The sequence below is a fragment of the Myxocyprinus asiaticus genome, chromosome 7, assembly GCF_019703515.2.
Source record: "Myxocyprinus asiaticus isolate MX2 ecotype Aquarium Trade chromosome 7, UBuf_Myxa_2, whole genome shotgun sequence".
Classification (NCBI taxonomy): Eukaryota; Metazoa; Chordata; class Actinopteri; order Cypriniformes; family Catostomidae; genus Myxocyprinus; species Myxocyprinus asiaticus.
Genome location: NC_059350.1, coordinates 25,508,341 through 25,529,583, shown reverse-complemented (window position 1 = coordinate 25,529,583; position 21,243 = coordinate 25,508,341). Strand labels below are relative to the sequence as shown.

The 21,243-nt window shown below is 38.1% G+C and overlaps 1 protein-coding gene across 6 annotated transcripts in view; it reads right to left on the bottom strand.

Annotated features, from left to right (window-relative positions):
* Positions 1-289: 289 nt before the first annotated feature.
* The window catches only part of igf2bp2b (insulin-like growth factor 2 mRNA binding protein 2b), a 57,715-nt gene continuing 36,761 nt past the window's right edge, over positions 290-21,243 (bottom strand). For 4 of the 6 annotated variants that reach the window (XM_051702512.1, XM_051702515.1, XM_051702516.1 and 1 more), the window contains exons 3-12: positions 17,089-17,223; positions 16,022-16,144; positions 15,733-15,868; positions 13,093-13,224; positions 12,772-12,840; positions 11,575-11,688; positions 6,403-6,477; positions 5,865-5,996; positions 5,613-5,726; positions 291-4,421 (exon numbers count right to left, since the gene is read on the bottom strand). In XM_051702512.1, coding sequence (XP_051558472.1) covers positions 4,323-4,421; positions 5,613-5,726; positions 5,865-5,996; positions 6,403-6,477; positions 11,575-11,688; positions 12,772-12,840; positions 13,093-13,224; positions 15,733-15,868; positions 16,022-16,144; positions 17,089-17,223 — 1,129 coding nt within the window. In that variant the 3' untranslated portion in view covers positions 291-4,322. Of the gene's footprint in view, positions 4,422-5,612; positions 5,727-5,864; positions 5,997-6,402; positions 6,478-11,574; positions 11,689-12,771; positions 12,841-13,092; positions 13,225-15,732; positions 15,869-16,021; positions 16,145-17,088; positions 17,224-21,243 lie in introns of all 6 variants that reach the window. The other 2 variants (XM_051702510.1, XM_051702511.1) reach the window with 2 other exon arrangements.

The window sequence follows — 21,243 nt, the reverse complement described above, 5'->3', positions numbered from 1 at the left end:
CAAAGGTGCTTTTCAAAGTTGACTGTTTTGTGTTGAAGCTTTTGACTGTTTGAGTTAAGCATTAAAAGAACCCAGTTTATTTGAATCCGCCTGGACCTGCTTTTTGTTGAGAAACCCAGATGTTTGATGCCTGGCCTCTCTTGATGCCATATATGGTGGAGAATGCAGTTCCAAGTGGGTGATTGCTGATGTCCAGGGGAGAAGAGTGTGAGGACCTGAGGGCACAATTCTCTAAGCCAAGTACAAAAGATCACGACACTACAATGGAGGAATTACTGAAATCAGAATCAGAATGAGCTTTATTGCCAAGTATCTTCCAGTGCACAAACAATACAAGACAGAGATATATATATATATAAACAATAGAATAAAAATTAAAAGTGAATAGAAAATAAAGTATTTATAGAAATACATAATAGGACAATATATATATACACTGGCGGCCAAATGTTTGGAATAATGTACAGATTTTGCTCTTATGGAAAGAAACTGGTACTTTTATTCATTAAAGTGGCATTCAACTGATCACAATGTATAAGTCAGGACATTAATAACATGAAAAATTACTATTTCAATTTGAAAAAATATTTTTTTTCAGAACTTCTTAAAATCAATATCAATATTTAAATCATTTTTTTCCCCCATCAATCTCCACTTTCACATTCTTTTTCTTTTGTTTTTGGCAATTCGCATTCTTCGTGCATATCGCCACTTACTGGGTAGGGAGGGAAAAAACAACTAAAATATTGATCTGTTTCTCCCCCACACCTATCATATCGCTTCTGAAGATTTAACAACTGGAGTCTTATGGATTACTTTTATGCTGCCTTTATGTGCTTTTTTTTGAGCTTCAACATTGTGGTACCCATTCACTTGCATTGTGAGGACCTACAGAGCTGAAATATTCTTCTTAAAATCTTAGTTTTTGTTCAGCTGAAGAAAGAAAGTCCCAGAAGAATTTCAGAAGAAATCTGGGATATGAGGGTGAGTAAAAAATTTGAAAATTACAAAAATGCATACAAGAGAATGTATGTTTTGGGTGAACTACCCCTATAAAACCACGAAGTTACATGTACTTCAAGCTTGAGTTGGTTCGATAGTAGGAAAATACATACTTTTATTTATGAATTTATTTATGGAACAGGAGGCTTAAATTAATTTTTAACGCATTATTTTGAATATAAATTAACGTGTTAAATCAACAGCCCAACTTAAATTATACCTAACTGTTAGATGCTGAAGAATGTGTGTTGTGTATACCTGTATATTGAATTATTAGTGTGTTGCCTAATATTCCACCAAAGTTTTGCTTTGAGATTTAGAATCTTTCAGATCCATTTTTGATAAACCATGTGATACAAACAAATTTGATAAGTAAAAGTAAAAATGAGGGAAAAACGTTTTTTTAAAGACTCTTTATTGCTCATACTGTATCCATTGAGGGTAGTGTGACCCTCTTAGAAAACATCAAAACATAAAAGTGTATTCATGAGTCTTCTCTCACAGTCAAATTGTACCTAATTCATCCGGTCCTAAATGCATACCAATGGATTATGTTCCCCATTTGCCCAGATCAGAAATCAGTTTTTTTTTTTTTTTTTTTTTTACACGTGTTGTCATTATGAGTTGATATGAAAAAAAAAAAATCAGCATGAAAGGAAAACCGTTTCCAACACAGACAGCATTCACTATAATTTCAAGTGGTTTCATTTCAAGACATTTTGAAAAAGACTGAACTTGAGGAGAAATGGATGCAGAGACAGCTGCAGATGTGATAGGACAAAGATTAGGTTTCATGTACATGTGTCTTTGTAAATGACATATTAAAAGATGGTTTCGAGACAGCTGGACATCTCTCCAGTTTGACAGCAAAATTTTACTACAGAACAACAAATGAGTCAAAAGGATCACTGACATAAAACCGTGTCTAATCTTATTATGCTAACATTCAGCAGTAAACTGCAGGAAATTATCCCTACACTAAAACCTCACACAAACATGGTGTTAAAAATGTAAAACTGACATGTTAGAGGCATCTCATTTGACCTCCATTGTCCAAAACACAGATAAAACTGGCGAGCATTTGTAACAGAGTAATATAAAGATATCATCCTGCTTTTAGATCACCCTATATAGATTGAAGAACACTGTATAGTTGGATTAAGCTATATTCCTAGAATACATCTGAACTGCCAAGACATTTCAGTACAAACATAAACACTGCAAGAGAAACTATTACTATTAGTATTGTCTACCCATATGCTGAGTTGCCCAAGAGTAAGTTGTATTAATCTAAATTTAAGAGTTAATTTGAGCCAAACAGTCCATAAAGCAAAGATCAGTTTTTGATGCAGGGGTCTAAAGCCTCCCTCCCAAGAACGAGCATTCGTGTTGGTGGCTTGTACTAGTTCTTTTATGTGGAAACATTTAAAAAAATGCTCGAAATCGAGAGCTTTACAAGGTATACAAAATATGCAAAAGGGAGAAAAGATTGGAGTGAGGTACCCTGTTCTTGAGGTAGAACGTTATATTGTACTGGTTCACACAAAGGTCATATTTTCGACCTGTGCAGACAATCTACAAGTTTCTTGCCTCACTAATGGTTGTAGCAGATGCTCAATATCAAAGTTACACTCTCTGTGTTTTGGCTGAATGTACAGCACTCCAATAATTGCTGTTTGCATATGATCAGTCAAAAAATATCCACACTTTGCACTTATCAGTAATTAAATCAATGTTTTCTTAAACTCACTTTGTTTTGTCTTTATCCATGGTTAACGTTTCAATTGAATAACAATGCACAGCAAAATATGTGCCTCATGCATTGCTTGCCTTTCCGATGTACAACATTAAAATGCTTGATGTCATTTTCATCTTTCACCAATCAGATCACCTTTATATATTCCGAAAAAAAAACAAAAAACAGGGACATTTCATTCAAAAAAACAAAAACAAAACAAAACCTTCACATTTGCCTCGACTTTGCTCTTTTGTCCTCACCTGAATATAGGAGAGGGGGGAAAAAATGCACAATCATTTATAAATATTTCTGTCCTCTCTCTATGTAGACATCACCAGTGCAAAAATGTACTTGCAGGAGAAACTGTGGGCTGATTCTTGCAGAGCTGTTAAAGAGCAGATCATGCTTCTCCATCTTAGCAAATTACCTCAAAATTGTATAATGCATACTTGCCACACACCAAGCAGATGTTTGCAGAAGGCATTTGCATCATATGCATTTATGAGTGTCAGGGAGACCTACAAGTGCTCCCATGGGCGCCTGCTAAAGGGCCAAAAGACCGTGCAGATCACACTTCTGCCGCTCTGTTTTCACTGTTTTTCAAGTGTGTATGTTGACTATACTGAAGGTAATATTATGAGTGAAAAGAACCTGATATTAGCATTAGATTCCCAAAGTAAGTTATTGTAGATATTTCTTCTGTTTTGTGATAGTACTGTTATTATATTCTTAGGTTTTATGCTCAGTTGGCACACAGATGATGCTCTGATGTTGTGTGTGGAACAGGGAAACATTTTAAGGAAAGGAAATTAATAAGAAATAATTTTAAAAAGAGAGAACAGAGCTGCAAGCAGAGAACGTTCAGACTCAGCAGTGAAAAAAAAGGCACACAGGCTAGTTATCTAATGATATCACTAACCATTATCACTTTAATGCTTTTAGTTACTGTGCTGTACTGTTCAGCTGCTGGAAAGAAAAATACATAATATCTGATTTCTCACATTAAATAGCCTGAAATGAATTTCCAAACAAAATTCGAACCACTGAATAAAACTACAGAAAATAATTTGAGAAATTATCTTTTAATAAATTAGTACATCTAATACATAACTACACCTGCAAGTTTTATATTCACTATGATATCATCTACCTGTTATGTGCCTTCACCCCACCCAACACTCTCCCATCACAATCAGTGCACAAATCCTCAATACTTTTTAAGTGTTTGTATATCAGCTTAATCAGTATTGAGAAGTGCTGTGCACAGCGATTTGGCTGAAATTGTATGAAAAATTAATTAGTGAGAGGCTGGCCTTAGGTGACGTCTCTCACCTGATAATATAATTATTCATCTTTCAGGTTCATTCATATCCACAAGCCCATATGTTTTTGTGCTTAAAGTTCTTTGTTTTTTTCAACTGCTGGTCCTCTTCAGCTTCTTTGTCTCTCTCTGCTTCCCACTCTGTCTCACTGTCTAGCTCATTCTGCCTGATTTTCTGACTTTTCTGTCTAATTCTTTCTTTCATATAGATTTGTCCTCGCATAAGCTACATAGCTGTTGCTGGCTGGTGCAGGCCAGTGATCATTCTGATTGTTGCGAATGTGCTGGCACCATTTGCTGGTGTTTCCGCTCTTGCTGTCTGACCTGCTGAACGATCTCCCTGATCTTGCGCTGGGCTGCCTGCAAATAAACACATCGTAGACAGAGGTGAGTGGGAGTCTAATTTGATATTAATTTACATTTTGAATATCACATCAGGAAGTTAGTTCAGTCTTGCTTTTATCAGTTAAGGAACATTTCAAAAGGTTAGACATGTCTTGAGTTTCAAGGATACAGAGAAGCTTATACATGCTTTTATCACCCTGATTACTGTAATGCACTGTTTTCAGTTTGAAATCAATGCACTTTTGGCTACAATCAGTGCAAAATGTTGCAACTAGACTTTTAATCATATTAGTCCAGTTTTAGCTTCTTTGCATTGGTTAACAATTCATTTTAGGATTGATTTTAAGATTTTATTAATTACATACAATGCATTACATGGGTTGGCGGCAGTTTATTTAGTAGAACTTTTAAGACCTCACAAAATATTTAGACCTCTTAGATCTTTTTGTCATGAACTTTTGGCTGTTCCAAGATCCAGATGCAAAACTAAAGGTGATAGAGCATTTGTAGTGAAGGCCCCATGATTATGGAACAGCCTGCCCTGGGATATTAGATCTGCTGAATCTGTTTTTAAGTCTCGTGTAAAAACTAATTTGTATAGACTTGCTTTTATTACTATGTGAATGTGCTGTGTTTTACGGTGTGTGTAACTTTTATTACTATATAATGTGAATATGTTGTGTTTTACTGTGTGTTTTTGATTTAATTTTTTTGTGAAGCACTTTGTAAATAACAAATATTAGATTATTATTATTATTGCTACATGCCAATAAAATAATTTTAATTTAAATAGTTCATATTTATGCCAACTTTAAGCTGATGTGTGCAGTTTTTTTATGTTAAAATACAATCTTGGTCTAAACTAACTATTCTAAAGAACATCCCCCAAATGAACTCACACTGCCTTACAAAGACACTATATAGACTTTGCTGCACCTTAAATGCACTTGACAGTTTACACATCATCAGCATGAAACATTACTCTTGTATTTAGTTCTTTTTGTTGGATTGGCATCTAGGTTCCGTTGCCATTATAACTATCTTAAATATGGAAGAACTATGATATATGTAGGATCTAAATTTCAGTTTATTGTCAAACGTGCCTGGTAATAAGAAGAATGACACTAAACTTGCCACAATATTCAAATACTTAAATACATTCAAATCAGAACTGTAAACAGCCCTGGGAAAAAGTAAAAATCATACCTGACTGGCAAAGAAATGTCCAATTATCTTAACCAACACCTCATCACTCTCATCTGGTGTCTGGTCCCGTGGTACAATGACCTCAGCACTGGTGAGATTCTGTAGCTCATTGACCTGTGGGTGGTTAGCAGGAGGTCAGAGGTTACACTCACATACTGTACATACAACTATATACACATACTTTTGGTCATATAGTGTAAATATATATTACACAATTGACACTAATTGCTCAAAAACACAATGCTCACGTACTGTTTTGCCACCCTTCCCAATGACTCGCCCAGCAGCGATTGAGGGTACTTTTATATGTGCCTCCAGCTTCACCTCCTCTGTAGCAGTGAAAAAATTCTCTTCTTTTAACTTTCCATATATCCTCCCCTGTGCCTACAGTCAAACAAACCCATACACAAAAGAGTGAAGGAGAAATGAGGAATTAATAAAAAGATCAATGTGGTTTGATTTATCTGAAAATTTGTTTGGTCAAATGTAAACTGTGATTTCATGGCGGGTTTTTTTGTCCTTTTTGAAGCTTGATAGCCCGGAGTCACTATTCACATTCATTATATGGCAATAAAACTGTGTGAAGAAAACTTGTGTTTCATGGAAGAAAATGTCATACAGATTTGGAGCAACAAAGTCGGTGAGTAAATAATGACTGAATATTTTCATTTATGGGTGAACTACCCCTTTAACTCCCACCACGTACAAAATACAGTTAGTCCTGCCTAAAGCTGGGATCAGTATGAGTTTAGCAGATCAGAAGCGTAATTAACTGAACACTGGCTTTTACCTTGAACTGAGCTTCTGGAGGTCCAGTGATGATGACCATCCTGTCAGGGTCATCAGGACTGTCTGGTTGGGCGATCTGCAATGACAGAAAACAGCATTTCCTTTCCCCATTTTGTCTTGAAATAGATCAATTTACAAGGATTTGATCTTGAGAATCAAAGACGATTTAAACTGTTAGAATTGGCAGTGATGGCCTTGATACAATACAAATAAACCATGCCTGACTAAGAGTTTGTAAAGGGATTATTAGAAGCCCATTAAGCAAACCTGTATCAGCTAATCTCTGTAGCACTTGTAAATGCAACTTCCAATAGTCCTAAGACTGTGTTGTATAATTGCTTTACATTATTGTTGTGTAATCAATGAGCTTTGCTCAATTTCTAGTGCCACTTAACCTGTTTCCTCTGTATGATCTCATTAGTTCTATAACTCTTATTTCTTTTCCTATTCCTATTTGTTAGTCTTGTTCCAGTAATTGAAGTAAATTCAAATATTTTCAAGCAATTATGTTTGACCTTGGGGTAGCAAGGACTTTAAGAACGTTAGCAAGACAGGTAGCAAGGTTATACAAAATATCAAAATACTGCTTGTCCAATCAAATTAAAGGACCAGAAACTGTTTTATAAACCGTAATGTACTGTAACTTGTGTGAGGGGTGACAATTTTCTCTCCTCAAATCCGTCCAGTGTCACTTTAATCCTAGAATGCCTATGCAACCTTACCCCCCTAAAAAGCATATGTAGGTCTAAAAAGACCAAGGTGAAATCTAGATGATCATTCTTTATAAAAGTACTTAATTTTTTCAAGAAAAATTAAATGTAATGATAATTTGATTAATAATTGACATTTTTAATGATTGGAATATACATTTGATTAAATTCTAAAGTTTCACACACATTAATTAATGAAGACAGTGTAAAAAAAAGTGTTTAACAGAAATATTTGCAATTTCCATGTTTGGTGGTAAAATATGAAATGTTTAAACAACCCTACCCAACCAAACATATACATAAAGTATAAGTAAAATGACCAGGATAAAACTACTCTATATTGCTGTATGACACTATATTTCTATATTACTCTATGTAGCTATATTTTTATTTTATTTTTTCCGTGTGGTGAGGCACACTTGATAAAGAAAAGTTGCACATTAACACATTAAGAAGTGGCCCAGGAACTATTGGCATTATTCATCTAACCTCAGGTTGCTACATGGCGACTTTCCCTGTAATGGGTATAATTAGGGTGGCCAGACGTCCCGTAGTCCCGTATTCAAGCACTTTTCTAGTGTCCCGACTTATTCTGAAAAAATCGTGTTATGTCTTGTATTTCCCCTCTCCTAAAATTTCAGCTTTCTTAGTCTCGTGAGTATTCTAATCAAAGGTAGCCAAGGATACAGCTTGTAAAACCAATACAATCACACCGTGTTATTTGAAGTACATGATTGGATTAAATTATCCAATAAAAATCACCTATCAATAGACATCCAGTTAGTGAACTGATTGAAGAGTCAGTTTGAAAGAGCACACAGATGAAATTGCGGCTGGAAAAATGTCAAGGAAGCGAGCATGTACATTTAATGACGATCTTCAAAAAGAGTTGAAATTTCTAAAAAAGGAGTCACAGACAGAGCCTAGTAAAGTGTGGTGTGATATTTGTGGAGGTCACTTTTCCATCGCCCATGGAGTCCGCACCGACATTGCGCAGCATGTTCATACAAAAAAGCATGTGGATGCTGCTAAAAGTAAGAGTGCCACACCAAGTGTTAGCAATTTGTTTGTGAAGGAAAGTTCCGAATCTGACAAGGTGCACACAAGTGATTTTTTGCTTATCGTTCTGTTGTGCACGGCCATAGCTTTGCACATTCATGACCTGAGAAAAGTCTTGCAGCCCAGGCTGGAGGAATCATTCATACCCTCTGACATTAAAAAGCAGTTGGATGCCCTTGTTGAAGCTGGTGACCTGCGAGTGGATGATTTCTTTTGTGCAGTGAGAAAACGTTTATACAGCATCGGTGGATTACCTCCAAAATTAGAGCCGCTCATTGGAGAACACAGAAAAACTTGAGTGGGCCCTACTGAGAGACATCCCAGAGTGGAAAGACATTAAGAGCAGCCTCAAGCACTTCTACTCCAGAATCCCTGCTCGCAGTCTGATTGACGAAACCATGCTCTTTGCTAAGTGGGCTTGCGCGAAAAACATTGTAACTCGATCTAGTTTCCATCCACTTTTCGCACTGTTTTGTTAAAGTGAAAATGCGTAAAAAAAGTTTTGAAATTTGCCATCTTCTGCCTGTTTCCATTCAAATGGCCTCTTATCAATAAAAATGGTGTGTGTGATGACGTCATGTTTAAAAAAACATGATATATATCTTATATCATTATGTGTTCGTCACATAAGTTTTGGTTTATGGCAAAAGAAATCCGCCCATAAATGTGTGTATATCGCTAATTGTTTACCTTTCACTTCCCAGATGTCCCTAATTTTGTAAAATTTAATTGAATCATTGAAATTAGCCAGCTTACTGTAATTTTAATTTCACAAATAAATGTAATCAGAAGAGGAGGAATTGCAATCAAAAGGGAGCAGTTGCCCTTTGGACTGTAATATTGGTCCTGATGTTGCGCTTATCGCAGGTTGCCAACGGTTCCAACACGAAAGTGAATCGTCATGGCCCTGTTCAAGCTGGCAACCTGCACCAAGCAGTGGGGGAAACTTTCGGTCTTTGTATAAGGACCATCCATCGATGTGTATATGCTGTGTGCACAGCTATTAAAGAAAAACTGATGCGGTGTAATATCAGGGTTTACATATGGTACATTCCTGATATTCTATAGGCTATTTTGAACAATCATCTAATCTAAAGCATTGCTATCACAACTGCATTATGTCCCGCATATTTGTCCAGCAACTTTTAACGATCAACTGAACTTGATTGTCATCTAAAATTAATTTTAGCATCATAATTGACATTTTCTGAAGAAGCTCAGCAAATGCAATTCGAGGTAAAGAGTGTTAGATTTAAAATATTTAAAAGTTTTAAAATGTTCAAAAGCTCGTTTTCTGAAAGTGAACTCCGCATTGGACAAATACTTTTGTCTAGTCTTGAAAAAAGTGTAGAACATTCTGATAATGTCATTCAGCCGACTTTTTTCTTCTACAGGGTAAGGCTAATTTAAGTTTGTACAAAGAAAAGGCAATTATATAGGCCTAAGAATATTATTTTTTCGTTTGGTAATTTATTTTTTTAATTTAATGCTTTATTAGTTTGGTAGTTTATTTAATTTAATACAGGGAATTTGCCTGCATTTTTTCAAAAGTAAGCTAAACAATAATTTGAATCGGGATGTTAGTGTTCCAAAAAAGCACACTGAAGCTTTTCTCCTCGTACTGTGTATTTATTATTAATTTAAAACATCTTTGTGCACAGAAATTATATGTTTTTTGTACTGTAGGCTAATTCCATGACTGCCGTCTATTATTTTGAATGGTGTGGAAAAGCAACTTTAATAAATAAATGGATGGCTACCACGATTAAATTAATCGAAAAGAGTGGCCATTTTCCTCATCACTCTCATCTGGTGTCTGGTCCCGTGGTACAATGGCCTCCGTGCACTTGTCGATGACAGGTGCATGATACGAGATATTTGTGTTGGCACTCCTGGAAGTGTCATGATGCAGATGTGTTTGCAGCATCAGATCTGTGCAGGTAAGCCATTAAGACCAATCCATAACAGTGCGAGTAATGCTTCACGTATAATAAATTGGCTTTCAAGCATGTACACCTTGTCGACATGATTAACATAGGCTAATGATTGGGGTAAATTCTGTCACGTGACACTATATTTTTGCATTAATGCCAATTTTCTGAGAAAAACTGCTGCCAGCGAAAAGTACAAGGTGACAACAGTTACAGATCTGCACCTAGGTAAGGATACGTCAATTTAATTTTTGCTGGGAGGGGGCTGTCCTGATTTCCACAAGCAGGAATCTGGTCACCCTAGGTATAATGTCGTGCACTTTGGATAAAAGCACTGGCTGAATGATAACGCTATACTTGCATACTACACTTACTTTTAATATAAACATGAACATGGTGTTTAACATATATTTAATTTCATAACAAATGGAAACCAAAAACAACAATACCAGTGTTTTGTTTTGTTTTTTGTTTTATTTTCTCCCCTTTTCTCCCCAATTTGGAATGCCCAATTCACTCTAAGTCCTCATGGTGGTGTAGTGACTCACCTCAATCCGGGTGGCAGAGGACGAATCTCAGGTCCCCTTCGCATCTGAGATCGTCAATCCGCGCATCTTATCACGTGGCTTGTTGAGCGCATTACCACGGAGACTTAGCGCGTGTGGAGGTTCACGCTATTCTCCGCGGCATCCACGCACAACTCACCACGCGCCCCATCGAGAGCGAGAACCACATTACAGTGACCACGAGGAGGTTAACCCAACGTGACCCTACCCACCCTAGCAACCGGGACAATTGGTTGCATAGGAAGCCTAACTGGAGTCACTCAACACGCCCTGGATTCCAACTTGTGACTCCAGGTGTGGTAGTCTGCGTATTTACTTGCTGAGCTACACAGGCCCCCCCAATAATACCAGTGTTAAACACACTGAACACCATAGTAAACATACTTTATATGGGTCATTAAACAATACTTTATAGGACCCCATATTCATTCTAGTGGTAGTGATGCAAATTCTCTTATAATTTAACTAAATGTTAAAAAAGTCAGTTCACGTGGTCAAAGACACCTTAACTGAGGAGCTGCATATCAAAGACCACTTCATGTGAAAATTATAGACAAAAAGTAAACGTCTGTGCTATTTCAGACCCATTTTTTAAATGCCTTCTAGGGTTAAGCATGCCATTTTAATGAAACTTCTCCTAGTGCTGCTACATGATCTACATCTGTTTACTATTTACTATTACTAGCTAAAATATAATTAGTAACCTCATTTTTAATTTCATCAAAGAACAATTAAAGAACAATTAAATATCACGTTAATGAGTATGAGACAAAAAAAATGTTTTGTCAGAACATTTCTTGCTTTTGGGACATAATCTGGTCCACTTCATTCTTTCATTCAAGCCTGTCTCTAACCAAACTGGTTAATGTTCACAATGAGAGAGAATATGCTGTTTTAAGTGTCTCACTTTTATTGAGGCTCCAGCATAGTGTGCCAGCTCTTTAATGTGCTGTCCTTTCTTGCCGATGAGAGCCCCTACTGCTGGAGTGGGGATGAAGAGGTACACCACTTCCTGTTCATTCTGAAACACACATAGACTTGAGTCCAACTGTTCATTGTGATGAGACTAATTGAGGATATCACAGCATCATAGGGTGGAGAAAGAGAGAGAAAGGTTGGAGACAGAGAGAGAAGGTGGGTGAAAAACTAACCAGACTTGGCCTTTTACCACTACAGACTGAAGTGAGAGTGTGGGAGGATGTTGGTGTGTCTCATAGGCTTTTTCCAAGACCCAAATAACAAAATAAGAGAATCAACACACACAGCAAAAACACTCACTTTATGATAGACAAGCACCTATCTTTTTCGTGGGGGCACCAGTGGCAGTCGTGACTTTCTTGGTGCCCCAGGCAAGATAATACATGAGCAAAGATAAAAAACAATGTTGTAGTTCTTTTTAAGAGTTTAAGATGAGTTAAAAGACATATCACCCTGTAGCTCTTGCCTGGTTGCCTACTGAAGCTAAGCCTGGTCAGTACCTGGAACCAAATTGGCCCGGTTGCTAGGCAGGGTAGAGTCACATGGGGTAACCTCCTTGTGGTCGCTATAATGTATGGTTCACGAGGACTTAGAGCGCATTGGGAATTGGGCATTCCAAATTGGGTAGAAAAAAAAAAAGGATGTGGTAAGGGACTAGCTGAATATATTTCAATGTGGTATTACTGACCTGTACTATATGCTCCCTATCTGCCCCGTGTAAATATAGCCATCTGGCTGATGGCTCATATCAGGTTGGTGTATGCAATTCCACAACTTTTACTTACAATAATTGTGCAACTTAATTGTCAAACATACAAATATTCTGAGAAAAAAAATAAATAAGGGGACACGTGCCTGGACATGACACATAATAGTGTTTGACTCAACTCAGCACAACATTGAACTTTAAAAATGAAAAGACACAGACACATGCAACAGAAAGCATGTACATATTGTGACGAACAGACATGGGCCAGTCCTTACTTGTAACATTCAGCTAATTTCAGCTAACAATGCAATCACAAGGCCTATGATAGTACAAAGTTATGGAAAGATATATTCTGAAATGAGAGAAAGAGAAAGATATACTTTAGGTAGGTACCTAGAAAAAGTAAGAAGGACTCACTGTTTGCTGATGAGGTAATGCTCCTGTGGAGGGGACCCCATACAGACCCCCCATTAACGATGAGGGCCCCTATGGTAGCAAACATACACAAAGGATGTGGTGTGAATATTGTAACCTAAACTTTCAAAGCATACAGATTTTAACCACATGACTATCTCAGAGTAAGGAGTAAACCATGCTAAGATATGACGCATAAAATTATGTCACACAAGCAACACAAACCCTTCATAGGGCTGTTGTGAAGTCATTCAAAGCTGTCCCTGTTTATCTCAGTATCCTAATTAAGCAGCTTGTTTCCAGGCTGCATGTGCTGATGCTCACCAGCAGGGGACTGTAGTTGGCTGGGGTGGTCACAGCTCCACGCAGACCAGAGGTGGGAGGGAGCACGGACAAACCAGAGGAAAAGATCCCCAGTGCACTCAGGTTTAGACCAGACATCATGTTAGTCTGCTGCTGAAACCCGAGACGGAGAGAGTGAGGCCAAGAGCATGTGTGCGCTTTTATATATATCATGTAAAATTAAACAATCTGGCTCATTTTCACAAGTTAGTGTAGCAAATAAAGTGTGAGTATAAAACTTTGAGTCAAACAGTAAATGCAATGACTGCAGTTCTGCTAAATTAATGCTTGTTCAAATTCAGACTCTGCCCTGTAACACTAATCACTACCTGCCACAAGGCTACCTGATAAAAATAAAAAGGACAAGAATATAGAATAAGAATAAAAACATAGGATTAAAGCCAATCTCAGGCACCATTTAACTCTGTGTTATTACAGTTTAATAAGGTTAATAGATTAAAGTAGTTATAATTATCATAGTATATAAAATAACATGCGTTTTCCCATAGATGTTCTGGAATTCTCTCTGCTGGAATTAGTTTATAAATATTTTCCTTTCAAAATGTAATACACTCAGTTTCATAAAGGGAAATAAAACAATATATTATAAATATATCAGTCTGAAGCAGTAGTCTAATAAGTTAACGCACTAATTTTGGCAGTACTATAATTAGAATCTTTATTTTAGCAGGGAGTACCATTGATAGGGATGCTACGATCGATCGGCCACTGATTGGTTTTGGCCGATATTCACATCCTATGACTCGATCGGTGATCGGTAATTTGGCCGGATGCATAAACCAATCGTTCATATCGCAAAAGACGCGTGGCTCCTTTAAGACTTTAGCAGCACTGTCATGATATCACAGAGTGTGGGGAATACTGGCATAGTGGGTGCGGTATTTTATAGCTCTATGAGTGGGTGCGATCCATTCAGAAGTGATCATCCCTATGCCCTATTCCCTTTGAAGACTTTACCATTCACTGTGAGAGCTTTGGAGGGCTAAAATGTGTGGGGCTCAAAAATAATGATCATTCGTAACTCACTTTTTAAGTCATTTTTATCGGAAATTCTGTTAGAAGTGATCTTACAGCATGACTATCATGATTGTTTTCCCTTCAAAATGCCCTTAGTGTTGTAAGACAACAAACTTGATTCAGCAGTTAATAATGATGCAGTGGAAGCGGTATGGCGAATCTGAACATTTTGTGTACTATACTGTTAATGTGGCGTTTCACACGTGACAATGCAAAGGGAAAACAGCGCAAGCTGTGAAACGGTCCTTATTATCGTTCATGGCGGCAGATTCTCAGTCTCCGCCGGGCATAGGCGTCTCAATAATAACGGCAGTTATGGTGTAGTTCAAGATGTGGTGTAATTCAAACATCTTTATTAAATATTTACCAATTAAACGGCATTAACAATAGTAGCACCTGTGGAGTCCAGATACCTTCGCTCTTTCTCCGCTTTCCTTTCATCTCTTGCCCTCCTGAGAGAGCGCAGGTTCCACTCATTAAAGTTCAAGCAGCAAAAAGTGAAAAATTAACTATTAATACAATCATCCAACTAAATGAAAAGGCAGGAAAGGAATTTATAAATATGCTAATTATTTATACAATATTAAGATATATAATGCAAAAATAAAAGAGAAATAAAATAAGGAATAATAATAATTATATGAAATAAAGACAACGAATCAATCACCAAAAATGCCACATTGTTTATTTGCACCTGTGGGTTATCAGTCTGTCTTTAGTTTGACACTAAAAGCTTCAATTGTTTTATCTATGTATCTTAATAAACAGAATATTTTGTTAGCCTATACTTTATTTAAAGTCTTTTTTTAAAAAAAGCTTTTTTAACAAGCCTTTTAAACTTTTTAAACTGTTTTTGTCAGCAAAAACTAGGCAAAGTGATATTACTGGGAAGAGGAAAATTAAATTAGGCCAGTAGTGACAGTGTGCAGAAAGCTTACATATTGCCAGTTATGACAGAGATACTGATAAAAGGATTTATTTATTGGGATCGGTAATGGCTTATCAGGTAACAAGAAGACCGGTGATCGTATCGGCTGTAAAAATCCTGATCGAAGCATCCCTAACCGTTGATATCTGCGGACCTCAGTTGCATAGGTACTGGTCTTCTCACCGAATGAGTTCTAAAGTCCTACATGCATTTGAGTAATAAGCATCTTTGTACAATTCTCTGTATATTTAATAGAGCATAGAAAACATACAATACACTATGTGGTCAATAATACGTGTACACCCAAAAACCCATTTGTGCTGGTTGAACATTGGTCCTCCTTAACAGCTTCCACTCTTCTGGGAGGCTTTCTACTATACTGGAATATGGCTGCTGGAATTTTCTCTGATTTAGACACATAAGCATCAGTGAAGTCAGTCATCTGTGTCACGCAGTCAAAGTTCCAATTCATCACAAAGGGGTTTATAAGGTTCAGGTCTGGGCTTTGTGCAGGCCAGTCAGGTTCTTCCACAGTAGAGGTTGTCACTTTGTGCCTATCTAGAAATAACTAATATAAAGACCCCAAAACTAACATCCATCCATCATGATACTCTAACCTCAGCTATTATTTACTAAGCCTGCTGTGGGATACTCACATTTACAGCAGCCATGTCATTCTCATGGGCTTCTCTAAGTTTCTTCATGATCTCCACCTCTGCATTACAGCACTCCTCTACCCCACCCCTCACTGTTATGGTACGTTCCTGGTTATATATAGTTAGGTCTTGCAATCTGCAATAAATGAAGGAAATACACAACAGTGAGAGGGTAAACACTCTGAATTAACCTCAACACATTACTGAGTTCCTGTGAGGCATTTGTAACAGCAATCTCAGTAGCTTCCATTATCAGCAGTTCAAGATGTTCTGTGTAGAGTACACTTACGAGGAGATGGTGATTTTGGTCCCAGTGTCTTGCTCAATCTTCTTCAGGTTCCTTCCCTCCTTCCCTATGAGTCTCCCAATGAGGCTGTTTTGTGCCAAAATCTTAAGAGGAACCTCCTCAACCCTAACAGAGAGAGAGAGAGAGTTAAATACTGCTTATAATGCTACCATATGAGCTCTATTACATCATGTTAATGTATTAACCGTGTTGCAAAAAGAGGGTTTCTGTGAGAACATAATGATTCTTCCTCTAACACAACATTAATTTGTGTTCACATTTTATTAGATTTATTTTTCCTCCTAAATCATTTGTTTTACTGAACTTGTGCAGATTTAGTTTGTAATTAAATAAATGTTTTCTTGAAATAAATATGACTTTCCAAAATTTACTTTTTGCCACACCTGTCAATGGAAAAATAAATTGTGAAAATTTACCAGTCATGAATATTTAGACTATGAAATTGTATTTTGCATTATTTTTTTTTTTTTTACCAAAACATTGTTCCTATTAAAATGAAAATATTTAGATGTTCTTTCCCAGGTTATTGTGTCACTCGCAGCATCATATAGCCACCAGTCTCCATATATCGGTGAAACTGTGTGATACAAAAATTAAGACACATCATGATTTTGTAACTTATATGTTCGTTTTGGTGGCATAATGCAAGGAATTTTCCACATATGTTGCCACATGGAGATCTGGATGAAAAAAACTTTAGGCATCCTAGATAAAATTACTGAATGATGGTAAATTTCCAGAGGTAAAAGGTATTATTTTACATTATACTCGCATCACTCACAACAGCAAGTGTCAGAATATTATTCTTACAGTTAAATTGACAGAAAACCATTGCTTACAAAGTTACTGGCCACTGGTGAGAAACTCACCAACATAATTTTTACTTGCATTTGGTGCATGATGAATGTTAATTCTGGACCCTACTTGAATGTGTTTATATATGCATGCATGGATTAAAATGAATTTAAAAAAAAAATTTGTGAAGCGAGTTGTCAAGTGGAGTAACAAGTAAAAATTTGCAGTGTCCTGCATACAGAAAAGAGACTAACATCTTAGTGTCATTGGCCTCTTTCTCCATGATTTCCAGTATCATCTTGCAGGCTTGTGAACAGCCCTCTTTAGATGAGTGGATAGAGATGGCCTTCTCAGTCGCCCCTGCATTCTCCTTACGATGGATATCCACCCTGAGACAAAGAGAGAGAAATTACATTTAACATATAGCATTATCTCACCCCACTGAAGCTAGTTTCAACATTATACTTGAGCAAAAGAGATTAAGAGAATAACTCAATATCCCAGAAAGATGGCAGAAAGCACAGTGAATGTGGAATAAAGAAATCTCTTAGTGATATTAAATGATGATAACAATCACATCTTTTATTTTAAACAACAGATTAAGTGCTAATTTAAAAATGTCAAGACATAAATGAAAAGCATAAGTCCAAAAAAATACTCTACACAAATACGTGAGCGTAAATGCTTCTAGCAAAGCAAGGTTGATTTAATCTCGAAATGTCAGACCGTAATTCATAATTTAAGGCAAGTACACGCTGCATTCTCAGCGTTCTCACAAGGGGCACTATAGCGGCCATTAGAGTACATTTTTTCTATGGCCAGCTGTCTCTTTTAGGTCATGTACTTTCATGGCAGAGCAAAAGTTTGAAGGAAATCTTGCTGAGCTAGTTAGTTAAACTTAATTAAACTGTCGTTGGTTCACATTCCTCAACAATTTTTTTAGTACCTTTGAGGAAGAAATATGAAATGCATTTTCTATTGGATATACTGCTCCCACACAGCAGCCTGTTACAAAATGATAAGATGATAATTGGCGCTCTGCCCCTTATGTGTGCATCATCATGGGCATATTAACAGGAGCACAGTGCCATTTCATCAGGATTTTTCGATTTAAGGGAGGAGCCATCTCTCATTCCTTTAACAGTGAAAAATTTGTAGCATGGCAAGCTATGCAGCATCTTGTTCCCTCCTTTCAGGGAACCAAGGTTACAGTAATAAACAAGATGTTCCCTTTAAAGTCACTTTAATGCTGCGTCAGTACCTGACGCTATGGGAATTGTATACCTTATCACTGTGCTACTGATTCACATGCACTAGAGCAATGCTCACTAGCCAACAGGGTAGTGAAAAGCATTGAAATAGCCTCACCTTCGTATTGACAAATAGAAAGACAGAGAAACATCCAGGTTGCCAACCTGACAAAAAACATTATGAATAATGTAACTAGCCAGTCAGGGTAGTGAAAGCATTGAAAATAATCTCATCTTCACATTCACAATGCAAAAAGAGAGAAACGCCAAGATCAAAAGACCCACAACACATTTCAGCAATGACACTAGCCAATAGGGTATTGAAACATAGGCATATTGAAGGTGCTGTAAGCGATTTTAGATGTTCTGGTACTTCCAGCAGACCAGCCTTTGAATTAGCCACTCCCCCTCTTTACAAAATCCCTCACTCCAAAGACACGTGCACACAGACACACTAGAGACTGTTGTGTTGGAGCAGATGGAGGACGATGGGTGCCCCGAGCATTTCACTGTCCGATCCTGAGTGTTTTGCGGGAGCAGGACACTGTACCGGCACTTATACGAGCTTATATGGGCTGCCCTGTGAAAGCGCACAATGATTGACAGGCAGAAAGTCTTCTGATTGGCTAAACAAAGGATCTGACCGGGACAAACTGACATTTTTTACTGCGCTGTTTAGGACCATGTATACTTTGTTTTTCAGTGAATATGAACGCGTTCTACGCATGCACACATTGACTACTTTGTGATACTCTTTAAGTACAGTCAACGGCAGGTGCATGCCTGACAAAAAAAAAAATCTGGGATGCACATGAACAGTCCATGCAGACCAAGCTGATGACAAAATTTGCATAACGCATACTGTGCGCGTAGCGATCAACAACTGAACTATACTTTAGCCTTTACAGAGACAGGTGTGGTATTTTATAGCACCTATTTCAGTGATATGTGACATGTAATAGGTACGTTTTCTGCATGTCATTTCATTTAAAATAAATCACATACAGCACCTTTAACACTCTTACACAGCCAAAATATGGAAAGAGAGAGGAAACACCCAAGTTATACCAACTAAGCAAAGGTGTTAGTGGAAGCCCAGCATGCTGCCAGACAAATGTTTTATTGAGACATCCCTTTCGCCAAGCCCAGGAGGAAGCCATGATCCTGGTAGAATTAACTTTAACACTCATGGGGCACTAGGGAATCGTAAGCGAGTGCAAAGGCATCAACAGCCCAATGAGAATGACTTTGCTTTGAAACTGCCAAACGTTTTGCACTGCCTCCAAAGCAGACAAACAGCTGACAGCCTGAATTGACTCATTCGGTCAACATACATAGGTAATCCCCTCACTGGACATAGCGTGTGCAGCCTTTTAGCCTCGTTCAAGTCAAAAGGAGGAGAGGAGAATGCCTGCAAGGTGACAACCTGAGCCCTGAAAGGAGTGGCCAACACTTTGGGCACATAACTTTCCGTGGACTTAAGGACAGCCTTTGACAAGCCTGGTCTGAACTCTAATCAAGAGTCTTTGTACAGCAAGGCCTGAAGGTCCACAACACATTTAAGTGAAGCCAAAGACTGTTGTTCCTCGCAAGAACTTAATGACCAAGGGGTGTTTGCCCACTGACAAACCACCCAGAGGGTTGTATCCTGCTGCTTTAGTTATAAACTTTGGAACGTTACAACACTTGGTGTAGCAAGCGATCAGGAAAGAACGCATACTAGCATTTCGCTGTCCATTTGTGAGCTAGGGCGTCCAGTCCCAGTGGAGCTTGAGACATGGAGTACCAAAGGCGACAATGCGTCATGTCTGAGGAGGTCCACATCGGATTCACTGAATACCTCCCAAATCCTCTGAACTGATGCTAGAGCAAGTCTTCCCCGCAGTTCAGGTGACTGGAGATGTGCGTTGCACGTATAAGAGATAAGACTCCCTCCATATGAGAATTTGATGTGCCAGAGCCAATATCGGGTGCTAACACACTACCCCTTGGTAATTTATGTACATTACAGCAGTGCTTTCTGTATGGACCAAAACATGAAAGTCTTGCAGGGATGGGAAAGCCGGATGACCATTGCACAAGGCACCCCAGACAAGTTCGACTCATCCATTGTGACAACTTAGTATCTGACCACTTGATGAGAGCAACACTCTTCTGACAGAACAAGAGTGTTGTCTAAATAGCTAGCATGGCTTCACAGTGGCGCATCATCAGTAGATGTAAGCATATGTGTTGCCACATGTGACGCACTACCTAGTTGCCCTAGCACAGGAGAGGCTTCATATGTAACAGACCCAGAGGGGTGACCATCAACAAAACTTTGCTGGAATTCTTGCAGCAGCAAGGCTACCCCTGGCTTGAGCCTTGTCAAGCACTGAAAAATGCAAGATCCGGTCAAGCGTGCTGACATTTTCAGTTAGGAATGAAACTCGAAAGGAAGCTTGCTGACTGGGTAACACACTCCTTGCCTAACTGACTTTGAGGCCCAAGCTCTCTAAGTGCATAAGCAACAGATCCCTGTGCTTGCACTCCAGTTCCTCTGATTGCGCTAAGAGCAGTAAATCATTGAGGTAGTTAGACAGGACCTAAAACTGATATGGCATCCACTTGAAGGCAAATCTCAAGAACTACCTCTGGAGATGGGCTATTTGACAATGAAAGTATGTGTCTTTCAGGTCCACTGACCCAAACCAGTCGAATGGATGGACATGAGAGAAAATTTGTCTCAGAGTAACCATTTTGAACCATTTTTGAGACTTCCTCATCTACGCTAATATTTTTCTATTTGTTTCCCTGTCTCATCCAGGGGATACATTTCCCGAGGTTACCAGAGCCTGCCAGATCTAGTTCCTGTCCAGTGCGATGTTTGACTCCCACTGCTGTGTTGATGAGCGATGACTACTTACTGCAGTCTGTGCAAACCAGACAGCGAGGGGCACTTCAATGATCACTGTCTGCCTCACTTCAATCTATTACGATAGACTTCACAGAGGATGAACTGCTACCAACTCCTACCATACAACATGGGATACTTCTCTGGCCACTGCATTTAACTATGGCTTCATAAATGAGTTAGCTAGCTTGCTTGCTGAGCTCACGAAGTAATGACAGTAACTGATGTTCTTAGACAGCTACATAGCTGGCTATATTAAACCTAGA